Source organism: Brachyhypopomus gauderio, chromosome 18, assembly GCF_052324685.1.
Source record: "Brachyhypopomus gauderio isolate BG-103 chromosome 18, BGAUD_0.2, whole genome shotgun sequence".
NCBI lineage: Eukaryota > Metazoa > Chordata > Actinopteri > Gymnotiformes > Hypopomidae > Brachyhypopomus > Brachyhypopomus gauderio.
The window spans coordinates 17,615,344-17,634,133 of NC_135228.1; the positions used below are offsets into that span (position 1 = coordinate 17,615,344).

At 42.4% G+C, this 18,790-nt stretch overlaps 3 protein-coding genes across 3 annotated transcripts; 2 read left to right on the top strand and 1 right to left on the bottom strand.

Annotated features, from left to right (window-relative positions):
- Positions 1 to 187: 187 nt before the first annotated feature.
- Positions 188 to 4,197, top strand: cysltr2a (cysteinyl leukotriene receptor 2a). Its single transcript, XM_076980723.1, has 2 exons — positions 188 to 457; positions 870 to 4,197. Exon 2 carries the CDS (start codon positions 890 to 892, stop codon positions 1,874 to 1,876), a length of 987 nt encoding a protein of 328 aa, XP_076836838.1. The 5' UTR covers positions 188 to 457; positions 870 to 889; the 3' UTR covers positions 1,877 to 4,197.
- On the top strand, positions 3,133 to 11,171 carry dub (duboraya). Its single transcript, XM_076980725.1, is given in 7 exon segments — positions 3,133 to 3,350; positions 8,833 to 8,916; positions 9,799 to 9,876; positions 10,218 to 10,283; positions 10,415 to 10,465; positions 10,467 to 10,616; positions 10,728 to 11,171. Coding segments are annotated over 7 exon segments (705 nt in total). The 5' UTR covers positions 3,133 to 3,344; the 3' UTR covers positions 10,998 to 11,171.
- Positions 11,172 to 14,010: 2,839 nt separating this feature from the next.
- On the bottom strand, positions 14,011 to 17,981 carry alg8 (ALG8 alpha-1,3-glucosyltransferase). The gene is given in 14 exon segments (XM_076980371.1): positions 14,011 to 14,341; positions 14,343 to 14,421; positions 14,745 to 14,817; positions 14,900 to 14,997; positions 15,108 to 15,247; positions 15,744 to 15,883; positions 15,981 to 16,101; positions 16,196 to 16,299; positions 16,392 to 16,518; positions 16,640 to 16,707; positions 16,788 to 16,894; positions 17,120 to 17,313; positions 17,422 to 17,500; positions 17,849 to 17,981. Coding segments are annotated over 14 exon segments (1,569 nt in total). The 5' UTR covers positions 17,938 to 17,981; the 3' UTR covers positions 14,011 to 14,191.
- Positions 17,982 to 18,790: the final 809 nt, after the last annotated feature.

Genomic DNA, 18,790 nt, shown 5'->3' on the forward strand with positions numbered 1-18,790 from the left:
TCTTTCAAATACAGATCACTGCATAGATCTTTCCATGCAAAGGATTATGACACTTTCTAGTGTGCGGTTTTAATCATTAAAGTCATAAATCTGCAAGTCAGCTGTAGGTTTAAGACGAACTAAGACCTGCAAACCAGAGGCGTTCGAATGGAATGCTTCAAAACAGGAAATGGATGATGTAATCTGAGAATAGGGGGAACTTGATTGGGTGCATATAAATAAAGGACATGGTCGCTATAATGTATTGTGAGGTTAGGGAGCTCCCATGTAGTATAACGCATCCCTTTACTGGCAAATGGCGTTTATACATTGGTACGTGGGAGTGGAACTGCGTGCCCTGACACAACCTTGTCGGTTCAGCCCGTCATATCTCGTCTACCCAACACAAATCTTGGCCATACTTAAGTCTTCCTCCTACCAGTTTGGGTTCTGCGCTGCTCTGAACTGAAAGGAAAAGGTAACTCACTCGCCTATTAATATGCTATAAATTTCAGTAATATTTTATTTTGTATAGTTGTATGACATGGTATAATTAGAGTTTTCTGTAAGTAGTACACTTTATCTGAAATCAATAAAATTAGACAATCTCTTGTATCTCTTTAATGTTGTAGGCGTTCCAGTATGTTTGTTAGTAGCTGGCTAGTGTACAGAGATTTTTTAAATAAACCATACATGGGGAAAGAGTAGGCTATTTTAGATTAATTTAATATGAAACCTGTTAAATCAAGGTTTTATTATATTCCATTTTATATTTTTAAATTATATATGATTATTATATAGCTTAACATTCCCATTTGCCTCAAGTTGTGAAATATAAAATTATTTCTTTAACTTCTAATAACCTCTCCTTGCCTCTCATTCCTGCCCAGCCTGCACTAAAGGAGGTGACATGAATTCCAGCAGCTGCTCCATTGATGATTTCAAGCGCTCGGTGTTTCCCGCTGTTTACCTGCTGATCTTCATCCTTGGTGTCGTGGGTCATTCAGTCTCTCTCTACGTCTTCGTCAGTCTGTGGAGGAAGAAGAGGAGCCTGACATCAATCAACCTGTTCATGGTGAACCTGCTGGTGTCGGACCTGATGCAGGTGTGCTCCTTGCCCTTCAGAGTTTCCTACTATCTGTCTGACTCAAAGTGGCTCTTTGGGCCCATAGCGTGCCGCCTCATCTCCTATATCTTCTACCTCAATATGTACGGCTCCATCTACTTCATGGCCTTTCTGAACATAATGCGCTACTTGGCCCTGGTGCGGCCGTACCTCTTCAAGCGCCTGCAGAGCTGCGGTAATGGCCGTGTGGTTTGTTTGTTCATCTGGTTGTTTGTGATGCTGGCTAGCAGTCCTCTGCTCATCATGGGAGGCGGGACGGGCAACAGCACCGACACGTGCATGGAGCTGCCCAAAGACCACAGTTTCATCGAGATACTGTCGGTCATCAACAACGCTACACTAGCTGTGGGCTTTGTGGTGCCCACGGCGGTCATCTTATGGTGCTCCATCTTCGTAGCCCGTGGACTGCTAAGGCCTGGTCCGACGCGGCGCATGGTCAACACCTCGAGAAAGAAGAGTGGCGCTCTAGTCATCATCAGCCTGGGAATCTTCATGATCTCCTTCTTGCCGTATCATGTAACGAGGCTTGTCTTCTTACAAGCAGAGATTAAGTGGAGGTTGCACAATTCCACGCAGTCCTGCGATCACATCGAGGCAATCCGTAAAGCTGCTGTGATAACACTTTGCTTAGGCACAGCCAACACCTGTCTGGACCCCATCCTTTTCTTCTTTGTTGGAGAAAATGTCCGAGGGTTCTTCAGGAAGCTGCTGAGGTCTGAAGACAGAAGTCTGTACCAGCAGAGGGCAGAGTTGCAAGTACTGCAGACATGAGATGGTAACATGGATTTCTGATTATGGGAATCGGCTCAAGTGCTCAGTTCTTTGGTAATAGGAAGGAAACCTCTGCAGAGGAATAGCCAACTTCTCTCTAGGAGATCTGGTGTTCTGAAAAGTTTAGTTCCAAAATATCTGTTTCTAATATCCAAATACTTCAGAGAAAGCCTTGAATAAACCGATCAAGTAGATGAGAGTTGCAACTAAAGCGAGGGTAATGGATTTCCAGGATCAGAACTCCAGGTCATGTAATCACCTAACTATACATTGTGTTACAAAAATGTATGTGGGTCGCTTACCAACAGAGGTCCTAGAGAGTTCTCTTAGCACTCGGGAGGTGTGAGCAAAGTGAGACTTCCTGAACATGACCCAAAGTTCTCAAAGTTCAAAATCCAGTGCAAAGTTATTACACATTCTCATTGTGTAATAAAATCGGCAAAATGTGTTGCTAAATTGAAACACTTTTAAAAATTATGAAATTAAATTTAGGGAGATATGTCTTAAGACAAGCGTTTTAGGCCTTGTAACACACACACACACACGCGCGTATATATTCTGGAGCTGGAGATCTTGACATGTGCAGGTGGCTGTGGTCTGATGCCCAGCAACAGCAAAGTTCTGTTGTGGTACAAATTTTGGTGGAAACCTGACTTGAAAACTCACTTGATCTAGCAAAAAAAAGGAGAAGCAGCAACTGCCCGTTCACCCGCCCCCAGAACAGAATCACACGGGCTCTGTCGAGATGCAGCTTCCTCTTTCATGCCATCCATAAATGGCAGTAATATTGGCGCATCACTGCAATCTCAAACGGTTGTTTTTCATACAACTTTCAGTAGCGGTGCAAATAATGAACTATGAGCCGATGGGGTAACCTATACGCCTGCTGAACACTGACACGCTTGTGCACTAGCAGTCTAAGGAGGAATGCTCAAGCAGTCTGGAGACTGTCTGGTGACTATCCCAGCAGTCTGGAGATCTCTAGACTAAATTGTGAAAAAATGGCTGATCTCAGGTCTTAAGCGTAAAAAAAATTATATATATATATGATACATATATATGACCCTGTTGCATAATTATGCCAAATAAGATACGTATTTTGTGTTTTGCATCTGTGAACTCGCAAACAAATTAATATATTTAATGTAATATTAATGCTTTAAAAGCATCTTCAATGAACAACTTCACGTATCACGAAGGCGTCTCGGTCATTAACGATCGGATGTAGTTTTGCACTCCTGGCACCTCAACGCTCTGGGATACTTTGGCGAAGCGGCGTTGTATGTGCTGTTTAAAAGGCATCGCTATATATAACCTGCGACCACCCTCTGCAGCGCAGTAAGCAGTCTCGCGCTGCTCGTGTTGAAAGGGTGGCACGAGCGTTTAAGAGGTTAGTGCAGAACTCCAGCTAGTTAACAAACAAGAAAGGCAGGAGAGTTCAGAGGAACTCTCAAAACCTGTAGAGAAGATGGAGGTAAGACGTCGTTTGGTTTTTTGGTTTGTTGATTTTACACCGAATCAGCTGCGTTCAATTTAGTTAGAAGAGTGGGAAGAGTAAACAATACTTGCCCAGTCGAAAAAGCGTAGCCGCTCTCCTCTCAGGATACCGCAGCTTTTAGAAATGCATGTCTTTGACTTCTGAAATAGAAGTCACTATTATATATCATAAATATCATACATGTATGAAATATTTGAAGAGATGATTCAATAAAATTATGTCCTCATGGTTTCCACTCACAATTTACATGCAACATGCTCCTATCTTGTCCAGTGCGTTTGTAGAGCATCTTTGTTTTAATTAGTTTAATCAGGTCTGGCCTGTTATCATGTCTTTTATTTTGACATAATGTTCTTTTGTACTGTATTATGAAAAAATATATAACTTGAAGTAAATATTTTACATTCTTAATTAATCTATTTATTTGAAATGCCTTGTTGACAAGACTAAGAGGACAAATATAAGAGCAATGTCTAAAATTAAGATTTATTTATATTTAGTTAGTTTATTCAGGTCTTCTGTGTTTGGTCCAGCTTATGTGTTATGTGATATTATGTAAACTTGTTAAAATAAGTGGAACACCAACACTTTACTGCCATGCCTCTCATGTAAGAGGAAAGTATGAGTGGAACTGCAGTAAGCTAACTGTCACAGGAAGTGGTGTAACCTCATGACTGATAAACATGGTGGGCTCAGATGATGGCCTTGTGTAAATGTGTGTTTGCGCACATGCAATGGAGAATGATAATGTGATGCTGTGTAGTAAATGTATGGAACTAAAATACAAATACCAATGACTCTATAAAGTCTTGAATATCGCTGATTAATTTGATGTCAAATTTCAGTAGTGCATAGGCTAGATGTCAAGTAGTATACAATCTGAAGTTTTATAGATATGCTTATTAATCACCACTACTCATCACGGGTTAAAACTGAGGTTGGGTCTTTATTCTTTGTATAATATTTCTGAAGTTTTTTCATCAATTTTCAAGTGTTTCAAGTGTTCTATTTTGATTAAATAGAACAGTGTGCTGTTGATACTGCAAACTCATACTATATGATCATTTCTAAGTTGAGATGAAATGGAAGTATTATTTACAATAAATATAGTATAGACAGGTGATGTACAAAATCAATCACAATATACAGGCAATATGAGCTTTACTGAAATAACATATTTGTATGTACATTATTAGTGAACAATATAAAATGGATTTGAGGAGGGAAAAAGTTCTCCAACAAGCCAAACGAGATGCCTGTTGTCATGACAAAACCACTTGTGGATTATTACTGGGACGCTGGCTGGTGGGAATAACAGTTAATTGGTTTTGACTCATCAAGTGTAAATTATGTGATTTCATCAAATTCATCCATGAAGCCCAGAGTGGCTTCATCAGTGGTTGTGTTATTGTTGCTTTAGATTGTGCCACAAGGGCCTCTGCTGTCCCGTGGGGTTACTGTAGTACTGATGTTACGGTTTATCTTAAAATCTTCTTACTGACCAGTGTTGAAAGCTGTTTCATAGTGGTGAAGCAAGAAGGACACGTTTCTGAAGGAGCTTTTGTACACTAGTTTTGCACAATAACTATTGTGAGAACATATTAAAATATATTATTATAACTATTTACAGCTGTATCACCCCAAAGTTCCAAGTGAGAGACAAGGGGTTTTGAACATTTCATGCCTCCTTAACCAAATCAATTTACCTGTAAAAGTAGACTGTGGACTATCTGAAACTCGCAGCAGTGAGCTAATTCCAACATCATCAGCATGTTGTCAGATAGACGAAGACCGCAAACCAGTAACTATATGATGTTTACTATAACTGTGTGATGTATACTGTAACTAATAACGGTGTGAGCTGTGACATCTGAGCTGACCCTGCTGCCCCACACTGCTACAGGGGCTGGTGTACAGGGGCCGGTGTACAGGGGCCGGTGTACAGGGGCTAGTGTACAGGGGCTGGTGTACAGGGAGGGGCATCTGAGGGGCCCGTGTGTGGTTCCCTGGCTGTGGCACTTCATTATCTCCTGAATGTCAGCTATGTAAAGACTCTGGCAGAGCAGTCCCGCTGTTAGTCCCTGCATCAGTCCCGCCTCAGCAACTGTCCGAGCCGGACTCGGTCAGTACAGCGATGGTAAGAGAGATGGGGAAAGAAAACAAAGCCATGGTTAATTACAGCATCTACAGCTGTTGACTGAAAAGAACTCGGAACTCCACAAGGGAAGATTTTCATGCTGCTGGCCAATTAAAGTGAAGCTCCATCCACGTGTTCGTGAGGTTTCTGAGACACACATGAAAGTGCTACAGTCAGTGATCAAAACATGATATCTTGTCATAGATTTTCTCTTGAAAATTGATATCAGTGTTATTAATAAGCCTTTTCCTGGAGCCATCATTTGTTTGATGATTAAATATATGGTGGAATGTACCACTACTTTATTAGAGAAGATAAACTATCACAAAGTTTACCAGTACTTATAAAGAACTGGTATGTAATGTTTTTGTTAATTTTTCCGCCAAATTATGGCTTTAGTTAAATAATAAGAATGTGTGTTCGTCAGCGTTTTCTTCATGGAAAGCATTTTTGGAGCTGCAATGTAACATGGGGTGACTTCTTCTCGGACATTGCTTTATATTGAGCAACACAGCTGCGTTAAGCATTTACGCAATTTCTACAAGCCCTGGTACACCGCCATTTTATAGGCTGTTTTGACCACAACTCAGAGAGTGCATGTTGGTTATTAGCTGTCAAACAACAAGCAGCTGTCTGATTTAATCGAAGATAAGTTCCTATTTAAGGAACCTGTAATGGCATGTTTCTGAAGAGTTCTTTGAAGAGTTATCATTAAGGTAACTTCCTGCTTGATTTTGCGCTTCGTGCCAAGATCCGGCTGAGTGAGGTGGTGTCATTCTCGCTGTTCACCGTGCACATCATGTTATCTAAGGCCCTGGTGCACCTACCCAACATCCCAACACAGCAGCACGGGGAGGCGTGGGGAGCAGCGTTGGGCGTTCAGCGTAGTTGCGGGATGTCATTTGAACAGTGGTCCATCATAGCAGAAAAAACATCGCTTAGAAGAAAGGAAAAGGAGCAAGTTTCAGTTTCAGTTGAATAGTGTGGCTCTCTCTCTTCTACGGCTGTGAATCGTGTGGCTCACTCTCTTCTCCGGCTGCTCTCAGCCACTGACGAAAATGAACAACTCACTGACCTAACTGAAGTAATCATTGCACAATCACAGTCTATAGTGGTTAGCTTTATTTTGTCTCTAGCAACCAGACCCAATATTCAAATGTTCAAATGCTTTTGTTGGGATGTATTGTAGAACAAATAAGATTATTTCAAGAGAAGTCCCTCCAGATGACTCACTCCAGATGAGTTGATTTCCATTGTAATTGGTATAGTCTAGCCCAGTCATCTGTATCCCTCTTTTTCCCAACTGTCTTGTTTTGTCAGACAGTCTACAGGAACTAAGAAATTACTTATATAATCTAGAAATTACTTTGTTACATGTCTCCAGAATGGAACATTTGTTTTGCTTTAGACATATTTTGATTACTTGATCTCTAAAAGACATTTAGTTGCAAACCATGTTTCATCTGTAAAGATTCAAAAACTTCCTTTATCTAAAAATTTGGTTTAGTATGATTTCATAAGGTCTTTTCCAGCCCTGGGGCAAAATATTTCATCATATGTGTTGGGGACAACAATTTAACGGCCTAGACTAATTTTGCAGGTCACAAAAAATCACGTCCTATCACGTTAACATTAAACCATGGACTATTTAACCACTGTATTGTTCCTCATTTTACTCATGTAAGATCTCCAGTATTTCAGTATCACCATAGACCATGAGACATGAGGGCTGTTATTGGGCTGGTTATGTGCACTGGCCTGTTGTTTGTGCTCTCCCTATTGTTAAGCTACAGCTAATGTCGAAACATCATACTCCACAGGAAACCCCTGTCAGGTGCCCTGCTCCCCGCTCGTGCCCAGCAGGCTGTGTGTGCCCTGAGGGTCACATGCCTGTCATGATTGTCTAATGCTGCGAAAGCCAGCACTGACAGAATGATGTCATCTTCACGGGTATTTTCAGGAGGTGTGCGATACATTAGAACAGATACTGTGATCTCTGGTTCTGAGGCACCGGGCCCACTCCCTGGCCTAGAGAAGCTAGCCTTGCCCGCCGCACTGCCTTCTGGGTCAGTGGGTGGCAGCATACGGGCCTCTCTGTGCAGCCATCTTTTTATTTTTTACAACCTCTCTTAGATTCTAAAATAAAATGTGAATATTTACAACAATCTAAAAAAAATGAATCAAGAATGGTACTATGGTTGTGTTTCCTTGTTTCGCAGGTGTGGGGGGATTAAAGCTAAGAAAAAGAATCATTGTTTATCTAGTCGCTGTAGTTATAAATAGCCAACATGCACTGGACCATGGCGATGGACTCTCATCATTCAATCATGTTGCTGGTGTCCGGCTACGTGCTGCTGACAGGAAAATTCCCCTTCATTGTCTACACTTTCACTTCTGCTACATTTAATGGGATAATGACAAAATTAATTAATTAATTATTAATTATTTAGGGACGTGCGAGTCTTTTCCTCCAGACAGGATTTTGTGGTGACTACATGTAGATACATGCACAGTGCAAGGGTTCTAGAAGCGAGACTGAGGCCGGGGGGGGGGGGGGGGGGGGGGGGGGCGCCCTGGGGCGCCCTGGGGCGCCCTGGGGCGCCCTGGGGCGCCCTGGGGCTTGGGCTTGGGCTTGGGCTGTTGTGGGGATTGTGGGAACAGACGTGGGGTCATGTGGACGCCCTGTTCCGCATCTTTTTCCCGCTCTCCTGTCACAGTCAGCGAAGACCCGCACAGGCGGCGTCTGGCAGCGTGTCAGTCGTCGGCTGAGGGACTGCAGACGCGACGCTGAATGTTTCCCGGCGGCGCCAGCTCTCCTGACAAGTGCTGTTCCCAGCCGGTGCTCGTGATAGCGGCAGCAGCCTGAGATAGTGGTCAGCAGGCTGCAGGAGTCTTGGCCCCGGCTGATAAGGAGAGCCAGGCAGGCGGGCGGTGGGCAGAGAGCGCGGACCCAGTACCCTTCTGGAGGGACGCGTTCTCACTCTTCCCTCCCCAATGCTGTTTTCTCACCACCTGAAAGAGGGCTTGTAGCTTATCGTTGGTTTCCTGTTGTGGGAAGTAAGATGGTACCGTGCTGTCTGTGAAAGGCAGACATCAGCAGAACATATGGCTTCAAATGAAAGGCCTGTGTGTAATATTAGAGTGTTCTACAGAGACAATCAGAGATTTTTAAAGGTATTTTTTACTTCAACGCAGAAACATCAAGCTGTCCATTTCAACGTCTAAGAACAATGACGTTTCGGTGAAGTGATTTTGGCATTCTTCCTTCCCTTTTTAGTAGCTCTTGGGATGTATTTACACGCTGACACTGTTGTATTTCAGAAGGAGTCTGTGATAAAACCATCTGTGGCTGAACTGGCTGGAAAATTCACTTGTCAACCCTCCTTTCCTACCGGAGATGACGGGGTGAGGTTTCTCAGAGTGTAGCTCACTCAGCTCTTCCTCACTCGGATGGACTCATTTCTCATGATGCTCATTCAATTTCTCTGTCTGCATTCTGCTTTAAATGGGCTCAGAATAAAGGTTTGTTTTAAATAAATAAAATTATTTAATCTCAACTGACACATCCTGAAAGATTTTGTAAAACACTGTAAATTTATGAAAACCGGTCACAGAACAGTCCTGGAGCAATGTTCTTAAAATGTTTTGCAGAATGTTGTGATTACCGGAAAAATATGTGCTTTAGGAAAACTGGACACAGAAAAATAATTTCCATATCTTGGAAGTAACACTAGGAAATGTTACTAGAACCTTTAGCTGGGACCCCTCTGGCCAAAGCACTAATGGGTATGAATAAAAGTGACCGTTGTATAAGAGTGAAAGGCAATTGGGGTTTGCTCCCGGCTGGCATCTTGTTTGGGCCGTTTTGCAAGCTTTATTTTCCATTTCCTTTCAGCTAGCAGAGCTTTGAAATCTAAAGATTTCTTTCTGACACCTTGTCCCCTTGGCAGTTCTGTCTTTCACCGTCACCGAGTTAGTAGGTCAGAAATGTTTGACGGTACAGGGCTTTCTGTAATCTCTGCACACAGACTGCTTTTTCTGGTTTCAGCCATGTCTGTATCTCTCTATGCTGTGCATGTTCTCTGCTTGTCTATCGATTTAGTCATGTAGTCAAAGTCAACAGTAAGTGCATTCATCTGTGATCGTATATTCGTATATCAGAGAATGAGAGGTGATCCAAGTTTAGCCTGTGCCATTCCTGTATGGCTCTTAAATGCCCAGCTAAGGCAACCACGTCTGAGTGAGACACGGCCCTTTAGACATACAGTTGTGTTTCAACCTTTGCAGAATAAGCCCGCACGGAGGACGTGCCCTGGGAGACTACAGCTAGCTGTGAGCAGCGGTGCGGAACAGGGCCAAGATGAGGTGAGAATCAGGAATCCTGAGGAGGAAATAAACAGAAGGGGAAAAAGCCTTCTTGCTAGGGCATGTCAACTTGTTTTGATAAGATTATGTTGTTGATGTAGGCTTTGATAAGAGAGCGCTTAACGTGAGTGAAATAAATCCCTACTGCCTCCGAACATTGTGTGTGGAAGAACTAAGTGTAACATTTGTAAATGTCACGAAGAGTGCTTCTGAAGTAGCAAGTTGCTTTTTACATTACATAGCTAATGGACAACTCTGGAACCCTAGAATCATGCTTTTAAAAAAATGTTTTCTAATACTGATTATGAAACGTATTTCACTTGTACCTTTTTAAACAACAGAAAGGTGAAGTAACTTCTCAACCTCCTAGACGGAGCAGGAACTCAGCCATCATTGAAAAACTACAGGTGGGTCAGTGGTTGCCTTTCTGTGGCCTTTTTAAATGTTCTCCAACTTTACCCACAATAAGTTAACTTTGTCGCCCTCTCATGGGCATATAGGCACATTACTCCTGCATCAGAGCTTCCGTTTCTCACAGGCAAACCTTGCTCGCTCACCCACGGCCCTCTTGCCTTCCCCAATGAGCCCAGGGGGCAGTGAAACCACACCCGACACCCTTCTCCCCCACCTCATCATGCAGCCCATGCACTCCACCTGCGGTCACCACACCCAGCCAAGAGGAAGTCCCGGCCAGCTTCGAAGCACCTGCAGAAGGCAACGTTCTCCAAAGCATCAATAAGGTTAAGAGACTTTCATGGCAAGCCCTCAATCAATTTAATTCTGAAAGATGTTTCTGAGGGGAACAGGTGCCGTTTAGTGTGTAAAAGTCTTGACCTGGATCTTGCGCACAGGGTAGAGCGAGACATTCCATAAAACGCCGGCCGCCATCACGCCGGCAGAGGAAGAGCAGTAGCGGGGATGGAGCAGAGGAGGAGAGCACTGTGGCTCCCGGCCCGGAGAGCACGGCTTCAGGAACCGGCGAAGAAGATGCGGTGGAGAAGCAGAAGACGAAGGTGGAGCCGACGGACGAACCAAACCGGAGCGCATCGCCTGACTCAAAGCAGCCGCCCTCGGATGGCGTTAGAGAGCCGTCCGTGCGAGGAGATCTCCGCATCGGCTGACGAGGAGGCGCAGGCGGAAGGGGAGGCGAGGTGCGAGGAGGCTCAGGTTGCCAGCGGTGACTCTGTGTCCACAGAGCCAGAGGGGTGTGCAGGGCAGCGGAGGTCAAAGAGCAACAGGAGGAGATGGAAAAGGAGGAAGGAGGGGCCCAGGAGGAGGTGAGCAGTTACCACATCCCTTCACAGTAGTTTCACCAGCTCGCAGCGGTCATTAACGCTCTAGAGACTCCTCACACCTGCTGTTTATAAACATGCAGCTTTGGACGTTTGTGTGAATGTCTCGTTGTCGTTCTGCAGCACGACTAACGGCTCTGAGCACTGGAGGTGAGGTGGGACGGGAGGACAGCTCATGAAGATCCCCCGGCCTGGCCACCAGGTGATAGAGAATCCAGATGAATGATCCAAAAGACATTGAAAGTCCCACTGCCACAGCTTTAAGCAGTACTGCTTCTGTGTTCTTCTGTCGGATGTACTTTAATTTTTACTTTTTGTATATAACTTGCACTGAAATGAATTTGCAGTATAGTTTATATGTATAGGAATCATGGATAGGTAGTGAAGGATATATGTGGTCTTCTATTTCACACTATGACAGTAGAAACAACAAGGTTTTGTTCAAAGAAAGAACTTCCCATGACATTAAATCAGGTGCAGTGTATTGCCAGAGAGGTGGGTACTGTTCACAGTAAGCAAAGATGTCCCTGTTGATCTGAATGCAAAATTAAACTCACAGGTTCAAAACTTTTTCTTTCCTTATTTTGATTTAAAAGGGCAATTATATCAAGTGGGAAAAGACTGAAACGTAAGCCTGTCAAAAGCCCAAACTGAACAGATAAATAGCCAGAATCATTTCTGGGCCATAATGACAAGTGTCCAAGCAAGTGAGGGAGGAAGATGTGTGGTACTGCAAAACTCCTTGTGACCTCTGACCTCAGGTCAATGTGGATGCTGAGAGGAAAGATTTATGAGGTCTGCCACAGAAGAAGACTGGATGAAAACACTTGGAGAACAACTGCTAAAACCACGAAACAATGGCTTACAAAAATACTATAGGCCAATTTACACCAGCTTAACGGAAACCACTATAAAAGCAATACAAGAACTCACAGCTCAGCTCAATGTTTCAATACATATTTAAGTACGGAATGCATGTTATTCAACTCTTTTGAGATATTCAATAATGCCATGGCTGTCTCTTTATTTAATCACTGAATAGAAATCAATTTCATTTAATTATTTTTTCCTAAGTTGAGGAAATACCCACTGATCCTTCATTTTCTATACACCTTTACACACTGTGAAACACAGTGCCATAACTGACCTTCATCAATCATCAGTACTTTACACTTTACATTTACTTTAAATATCACACGAGTATAAATCTGATATCCACATATACCATGCAAGAGATCGGTGTATGGGGGGGGGGGGGGGGGGGGGGGGGGGGGGGGGGGGGGGGGGCTCAGGCAAGCTACAACAGCAGAGCAAAATGACAATGGAAATTATATATAACAAATCATGTTGTGATTATTGATATGAGTCACACAGACAAAGCCCGGAGCAGACGGTTTGACCTTGCTGTCTGACATGCTGGTGATGATGCAGAGGTGCCCACACTGTCGGTAAACATCAGTAGCTGGCAGGAGATTAGCAGATAACTGAAGTTCAACGGGGTGTTTCATCCATGCGTCACACAGGCCACTGACACAGATATATACCTGTTCAAGACTATTTCATGGAATTTGCCAAAGGAAATTCTATGTTGGTAAGCTTGTGCACAAACTCCTTCCACACAAAACATACATACATTTCAGACTGTTTTAAATGTTTTCAACCCTTAAGCTTGAAAAATGAATCAAAAGTTTCAAAATGAAGAAAGGAAACAAAAATCAAACTTCTTGCAGTAGTGGTTAATATAGGAACTCTAATAAGGGACCCTAAATAGATACCCTAATAAGATATACTAAGATACTCCCAATACGATACCCCAAAAAGATTTACCAATAAAGTTTACTGGGGAGGGTTTTCAAAGTATTAAGTCCTTCCATTTTAAGATGCTTAAACTAGTCTGTTTAGTCTGTAACTAAAAGCACTCAATGCAAAATTCCATGAAAATGTGGGATTTAAAGAAGTTGATCACCAAATGCCAAAAGGTATGAATGTACATGAATTAGCATGACAGAACTGATTTAAGGTCACTGCATATCAAAGTACAGCCAGAGCACGCACACATGTAGCTGAATACAACATACTGGTAATGGGAGAAAAAGCTGCACCATTATTTCAGGGCTGCGTTTCCCAAAGGCACCGTAAAACAAACCACTACATGGTAAAGCAAGTAAGATCGTTTTTGGGAAGATGAGCCCCCCCCCCCCCCCCCCCCCCCCCCCCCCCATCAGCTTAACACATAAACTGTACATGTCTTGTCTGGGCTTTTGTACAGTATTGTAAACAAACAAGTGTCAAATGTTAGATATGTTCATCTGAACAACTGAACCAGTGAAAACTAGATTTATGTAGCTGACACTTGTTTGTTTGGGCAACACGGTGGCTTGGTGGTTAGCACGTTTGCCTCTCAGCACTGGGGTCTTGGGTTCAAGTCCCTATCTGAGTGGAGTTTCCATGTTCTCCCCCGTGTCTGCGTGGGTTTCCTCCGGGGTCCTCCGGTTTCCTCCCACAGTCCAAAAACATGGAGGTTAGGTAAATTGGCAGTCCCAGACAAATTCTCCCTGAGTGTGTGTCTGTGTCTCTTTGTTCAATAAAAAGTTGTGTGTGTGTGTCCTGTGGTGGATGGTGCTCTGCCACTAGGGTCTGTCCTCTCTCCCCTTCCTGCACCCCATTCAGTCCCCCAGGGGGCAGGGGCTTCCGGTAGAGAGTGCAATAGGCTGACGCTTCTTGCCGGTGTGTGTGTGTGATTGGTTGTCTGTGACTTGTACCTGTGTTAAATTGTAAAGCGCCTTGGGTATTCAGAAAGGCGCTATATAAATCGAACATTCATTCACACCAGAATGACACATTGCAATTTTTTGTTTTCAATTTATTTGAAAAATACTACAAGCAATAGAAAATAATGCAAAAAAGTAAAATATTGACCTGCCCATCACCATTCATTCACTTCTGAAATGAAATTATTTAGCCTCGCAGTCACAAATAAACTCCAACATGTTATTTAACCGTCAATTCAAACTCCATGAACCTCAGTGGCATTTCCCTTTGCTCAGTGGGCGTGGTGCCGACAGCAGTGGTAGGTGGAGCCTGAGGAAGGAGTAGGCCACGCCCACAGCACAGTAGCTGGAGGTCAGGAGCAGGGGGATGAAGGGCAGGCTGTGGCGCCAGGGGGTCAGCGGGGTAAACCAGCTCACTGACGACTCCCAGGGGAATCAGGCCCAGGAGATATGCGGCTTCCACTGAGCTCAGCAAACGGCCTCTTCAATGGGAGAGGATAAAAATAAGACCAACAGTGAAGACATTAATAATGCTGCCAAACCGGGCCATTTCCATTGCCAATGCTAGGAGCCTTCAGGGAGTAACTACTGCAGTGTGCTTCAGGGAACATAGAGGTGGGAATAAAAAAATTCAGTGTAGCTCAAAGCTTCTTGAGAAACAAGATGGATGGAAGCCTTTTAACTCAACAAAATCCCTTCTACCCTGGTATATATATATATATATATATATATATATATGCTCGTAATTATAATATTGAAATGATAGCCTGCATGATGCAAAGGGCAAGTGACTGAAACAACTCACCTGAAAAGCTTCTTCAGAGACGTGAAGCTGAAAATGGTAAACAGTGCCATAAGAAGGATCTTGACGGGCAGTTCTGGAGTTGGAAAGAGACAAAGGGATGTGTGACCACTTAACCCATGTGGGCTCATTGAGCCGGGAGCTGGATCAGGCTGTACCTTGTGCAGTGAAGAGCAGGGGGAAGAGGGAGAAGTGGCCCGTTGTGCTGAGGATCAGGAAGGTCCTGGCGTCCTCCCTGTGCTCCACAGCGAGCCAACTGGGAAAGACGCATGGAATTGTGTGAGCAGAGAGACACGTGGGACAACTCTGGGGGGGAGTGGGGGTGGGTGGGTATTACTATAAAAATAAATCAAGCCCATGAGTTACCTTAAAGGAAGTATTGCCATCAGAATGGCTTTCTCATGCACATGCCAGCCAAACATGAAAGAGCCGAGGGCACAAACGACAATGCAGCGCAAGAAACCTCTGACACCGCTGGGTCTACACCACATGCTGATTAAAGCAGGCTGCAGGAAGACAGAGTGAACAGATCGATAAGTACATTAATGTACAATCAAAAGAGGAATTCTGGCACCGATGGAGATACAATATTAGAACAGACAAAATAATACTGGTTACACATTAATATTTGCCTCTAAACTCGATTAACTCTAACAAAAAACCCCTCCTACTTTGTCCTGAAATAGCACAATGATTCTAGACTTTTATTTATGTTATTAATTTGGAATCACAGTCACATGGTGTGTTGCAGTGATTAGTGTGATCCTCACAATACACTCACAGCAACTGTACAAATGAATACATTTGTAAAAAAAAAAGATCTCAACTACATATTGAAGCCTTCCATCATATGAAAATGACAATAGACATACAAACGGAACATTGGACAGCCCTGCTGTGTATACTGTTTGCCATGTTATTCTGAAAGCACAAACCATTCATTTGCCTACAGCTAACCAGAGCACCAGTTCTATGACTTATTTCTGCCATAGGAAAACTCACCAAGATTGACAGTAATGTACAAATAAGTGTCACTAAAGGAGATACAGATGGAAGAACAGAGTGTTGGAACTCTTGTACAAGACCCCCAGTCATTGAGGCCTTGGGAAGTTTATTAATGTCAAGCATCCCGAGCTTTACACCTAAGAAAATGAGAAATAATGACAGTAAGGCACTGTGTCCACATGATTTCACATGTTACTTTGATTTAAAATATATAAACACTTTCATTGTTCATACCAAATGTGGAAAGAACTTTGTCGGCTATGTTGTAAAGGGCCCAGACATTGGGTGCCCAGTAGGCATGGCATAGTCCTCGTTTGAAAGGGAAGAGTCTGGAAAAAACTTGTGGAATTTGACCCTTTATGAGAAAAATTACACATTTAAAAAAAAGAAAAAACAGAGAAAATAATGCAATGCATCTTATTATCTATGTCCGATGATGGACTACATACCAGTGCAATAAAGGGTCCAAATGACAACGCAAACGTAGCCAAAACAATTAGTCCAAGCACTAATAATCGGAAGGGGCTGAAACTCTTCCATTGCAATGACCCATCTAAGAAGATAACAAACGGAAGACATTTTAGGAAGATTCCTAAAAATGACTCTGCAAACGATTACATGTTTTAGATTATTGTAAAAACTTGCCTGCATTACTGTGAGTGAAACAGAAACACCTCAGCAGGAAGACTCCATAGGCTGGTGCAATGTACAGATAAATGTGCTTCAGGTTTAGAAGGACAGAAAACAGTAGGGCACCTTCTAAGTGCCTGCTCTGTTTAAAGGTAACATATAGAGGCTGTTAAGAAGGTTTCTTATCCAACATGAGCTGAGCAAATACTGAATAAATAAAACCAAACAGAATGGTTCATAAAGATATAAGAAAAATCCAATACCTGGAGATGTCTTGCAACAGATAAAAGAAGAACACCAAAGAGGAACCCATTATACTGGAAATGAATGTCTGTAAGATAATATTCAAGGTAAAAAATACATACAAAATAAAAAATCATACTTCAAGACATGACAGTACGATAAGGATACGATCGACAATGAGGAGTCCAAAGTTCCACATCAGCAAAGTTGCCAGGATGAAAGAGGGCTTCGCCAGCAGCTCCTTCCCTTTGTCTTCCTTTATACATTTGCAACATCTATAGATAACACAGTTCCAACTGTTAAACCCTTTAGTATAACAAAATGATTCAATACAATCCTTTCATATAAACAGACCAGTTTATGATAACAATAGATAACCCTCTTAACCTCTTTAAAAAAAATGCAGAAAGATGTAACCTTGTTGATACCATTCTAATACCACCTGAATCATTTAAAAAGTAACAGCAGGTAAGGGGAATTTGTGCTTAACAGCAACTTACTCTTTAACTGCATAAATGAAGACCACATCAGTCACAATAACAGACAGCCTCTGGAACAACACTGTGGCGGGGCTCGCATAATTCAGATTCTGCACAACCAGCATCTCTTTATCAAAGTATGCTGCAATATGTGACAGTCCATACTCAAACCAGGCAAAAAAGGGAGGATAATCCAGTGTCCATTCAGAGGTCCCCTGGAAACACATGTAAATGAATGAAAACTTTGACAATTCAGGTCTCACGTGTTTTTAAATGGTTGGTGAGTTATGAGCTGTAGGTAGGTAATTACAGCAAATATATACCTCGTAATACCACTTTGACACTGGCAAGGAATGAGTAACAGCAAGCCAGTTCCGATGAACTTCAAAATCTGTAGAGTGGCTGTAACACGATGAATTAATTAAACTTTGCTTGTACATTCATTAGAGTAAAGGGTAAGGCGTCAAAAGACTATAGCTAGCTAAAGAATATAGCTAACTATAAATATTCAATGCCAGAGAACTTTCTTGTTTATAGTGATTATCCAAGTGGGTAAGCAAAGTAACCGATAATATTTCTTCCAGTAAAAATTGACCGCTTTATTAACAATAGACCTGCTGTTAAACATATTAGCAGAATAAATGCTACAAGCTATCGAACAAAAAGAGAATCAGACCATACATTTTAGATAGTTAACATGATATTTCGAAACCAATTTTAAAGGCTTCATGTTTATCCTATGTCACTTACTATGCATTTATTAAAAGACATTTGATAAAAGACACTCCGAGAGCCAAGGCGAGAAACCAGCCCCACTCACTGTTCATGGGCGCCGCCATGACAGCGCTCGTTAAGGGATTGAAGAAAACTTTATTTAAATCATAAAGGAACACATCCTTCCAGTTGTATTAAATAACAACGAAATAAAGTTTTCTACCAGCTACAATATAAATTGAAAGGATAAAACGTTTAATAAATCCATCTAACTATGTAATGTCCATACCGACGTTTTTTTTAGCAGTTTCACATTTGAAGCAAAAAGCGGTTGTGTTTCGAAACTTTTAAAGACACTTACCAGGACATTTGCTGTGACATGAACTGTGACAATTACTATCACTATTATTATTGTTGTTGCTGTTTTGACTGTATGTTTATATTCTGAGGTTTGTTCAGATACACTCATTCGGGATGCATATCTTATGTTTTCTATATTTTCAAATGTCCACTCATCAGTTACACACAATGACACTAATGCAAGATGACACAAAAAACAGGCGGGGGTGTAGATTCACAGTTCCCCACCAATGTCAAAACCAATGTAAAAGACCAGACCAGAGTTTTCAGCCTAAATGTTTTCACATATATGTAATGCTGCAGGCCGGAGCCCCGGTGGGCGTGGGTAAAGGGCGGAGCATATGTCAATCATTTTCGAATGCAGCCAATCAGATAATAGACTTTTGTTGTCAATCAATTTTTATTAAGCCAATTATCAGCCAGAGTTAGCTGTCAATCATTTTTTACTGCAGCCAATCATCTTAACAGATCTGCCAAAAGAAGGCGGAAACTGCACGGAGAAGCTCTTTAAACAGAAGTATATGCCATTCTTGCACAAAAGTAGCTGAATAAAAACATTAGAAGAGCCGTGACTTTAGACATTTTTAAATCAAAGTTTAAAATACACTTATTTTTCTG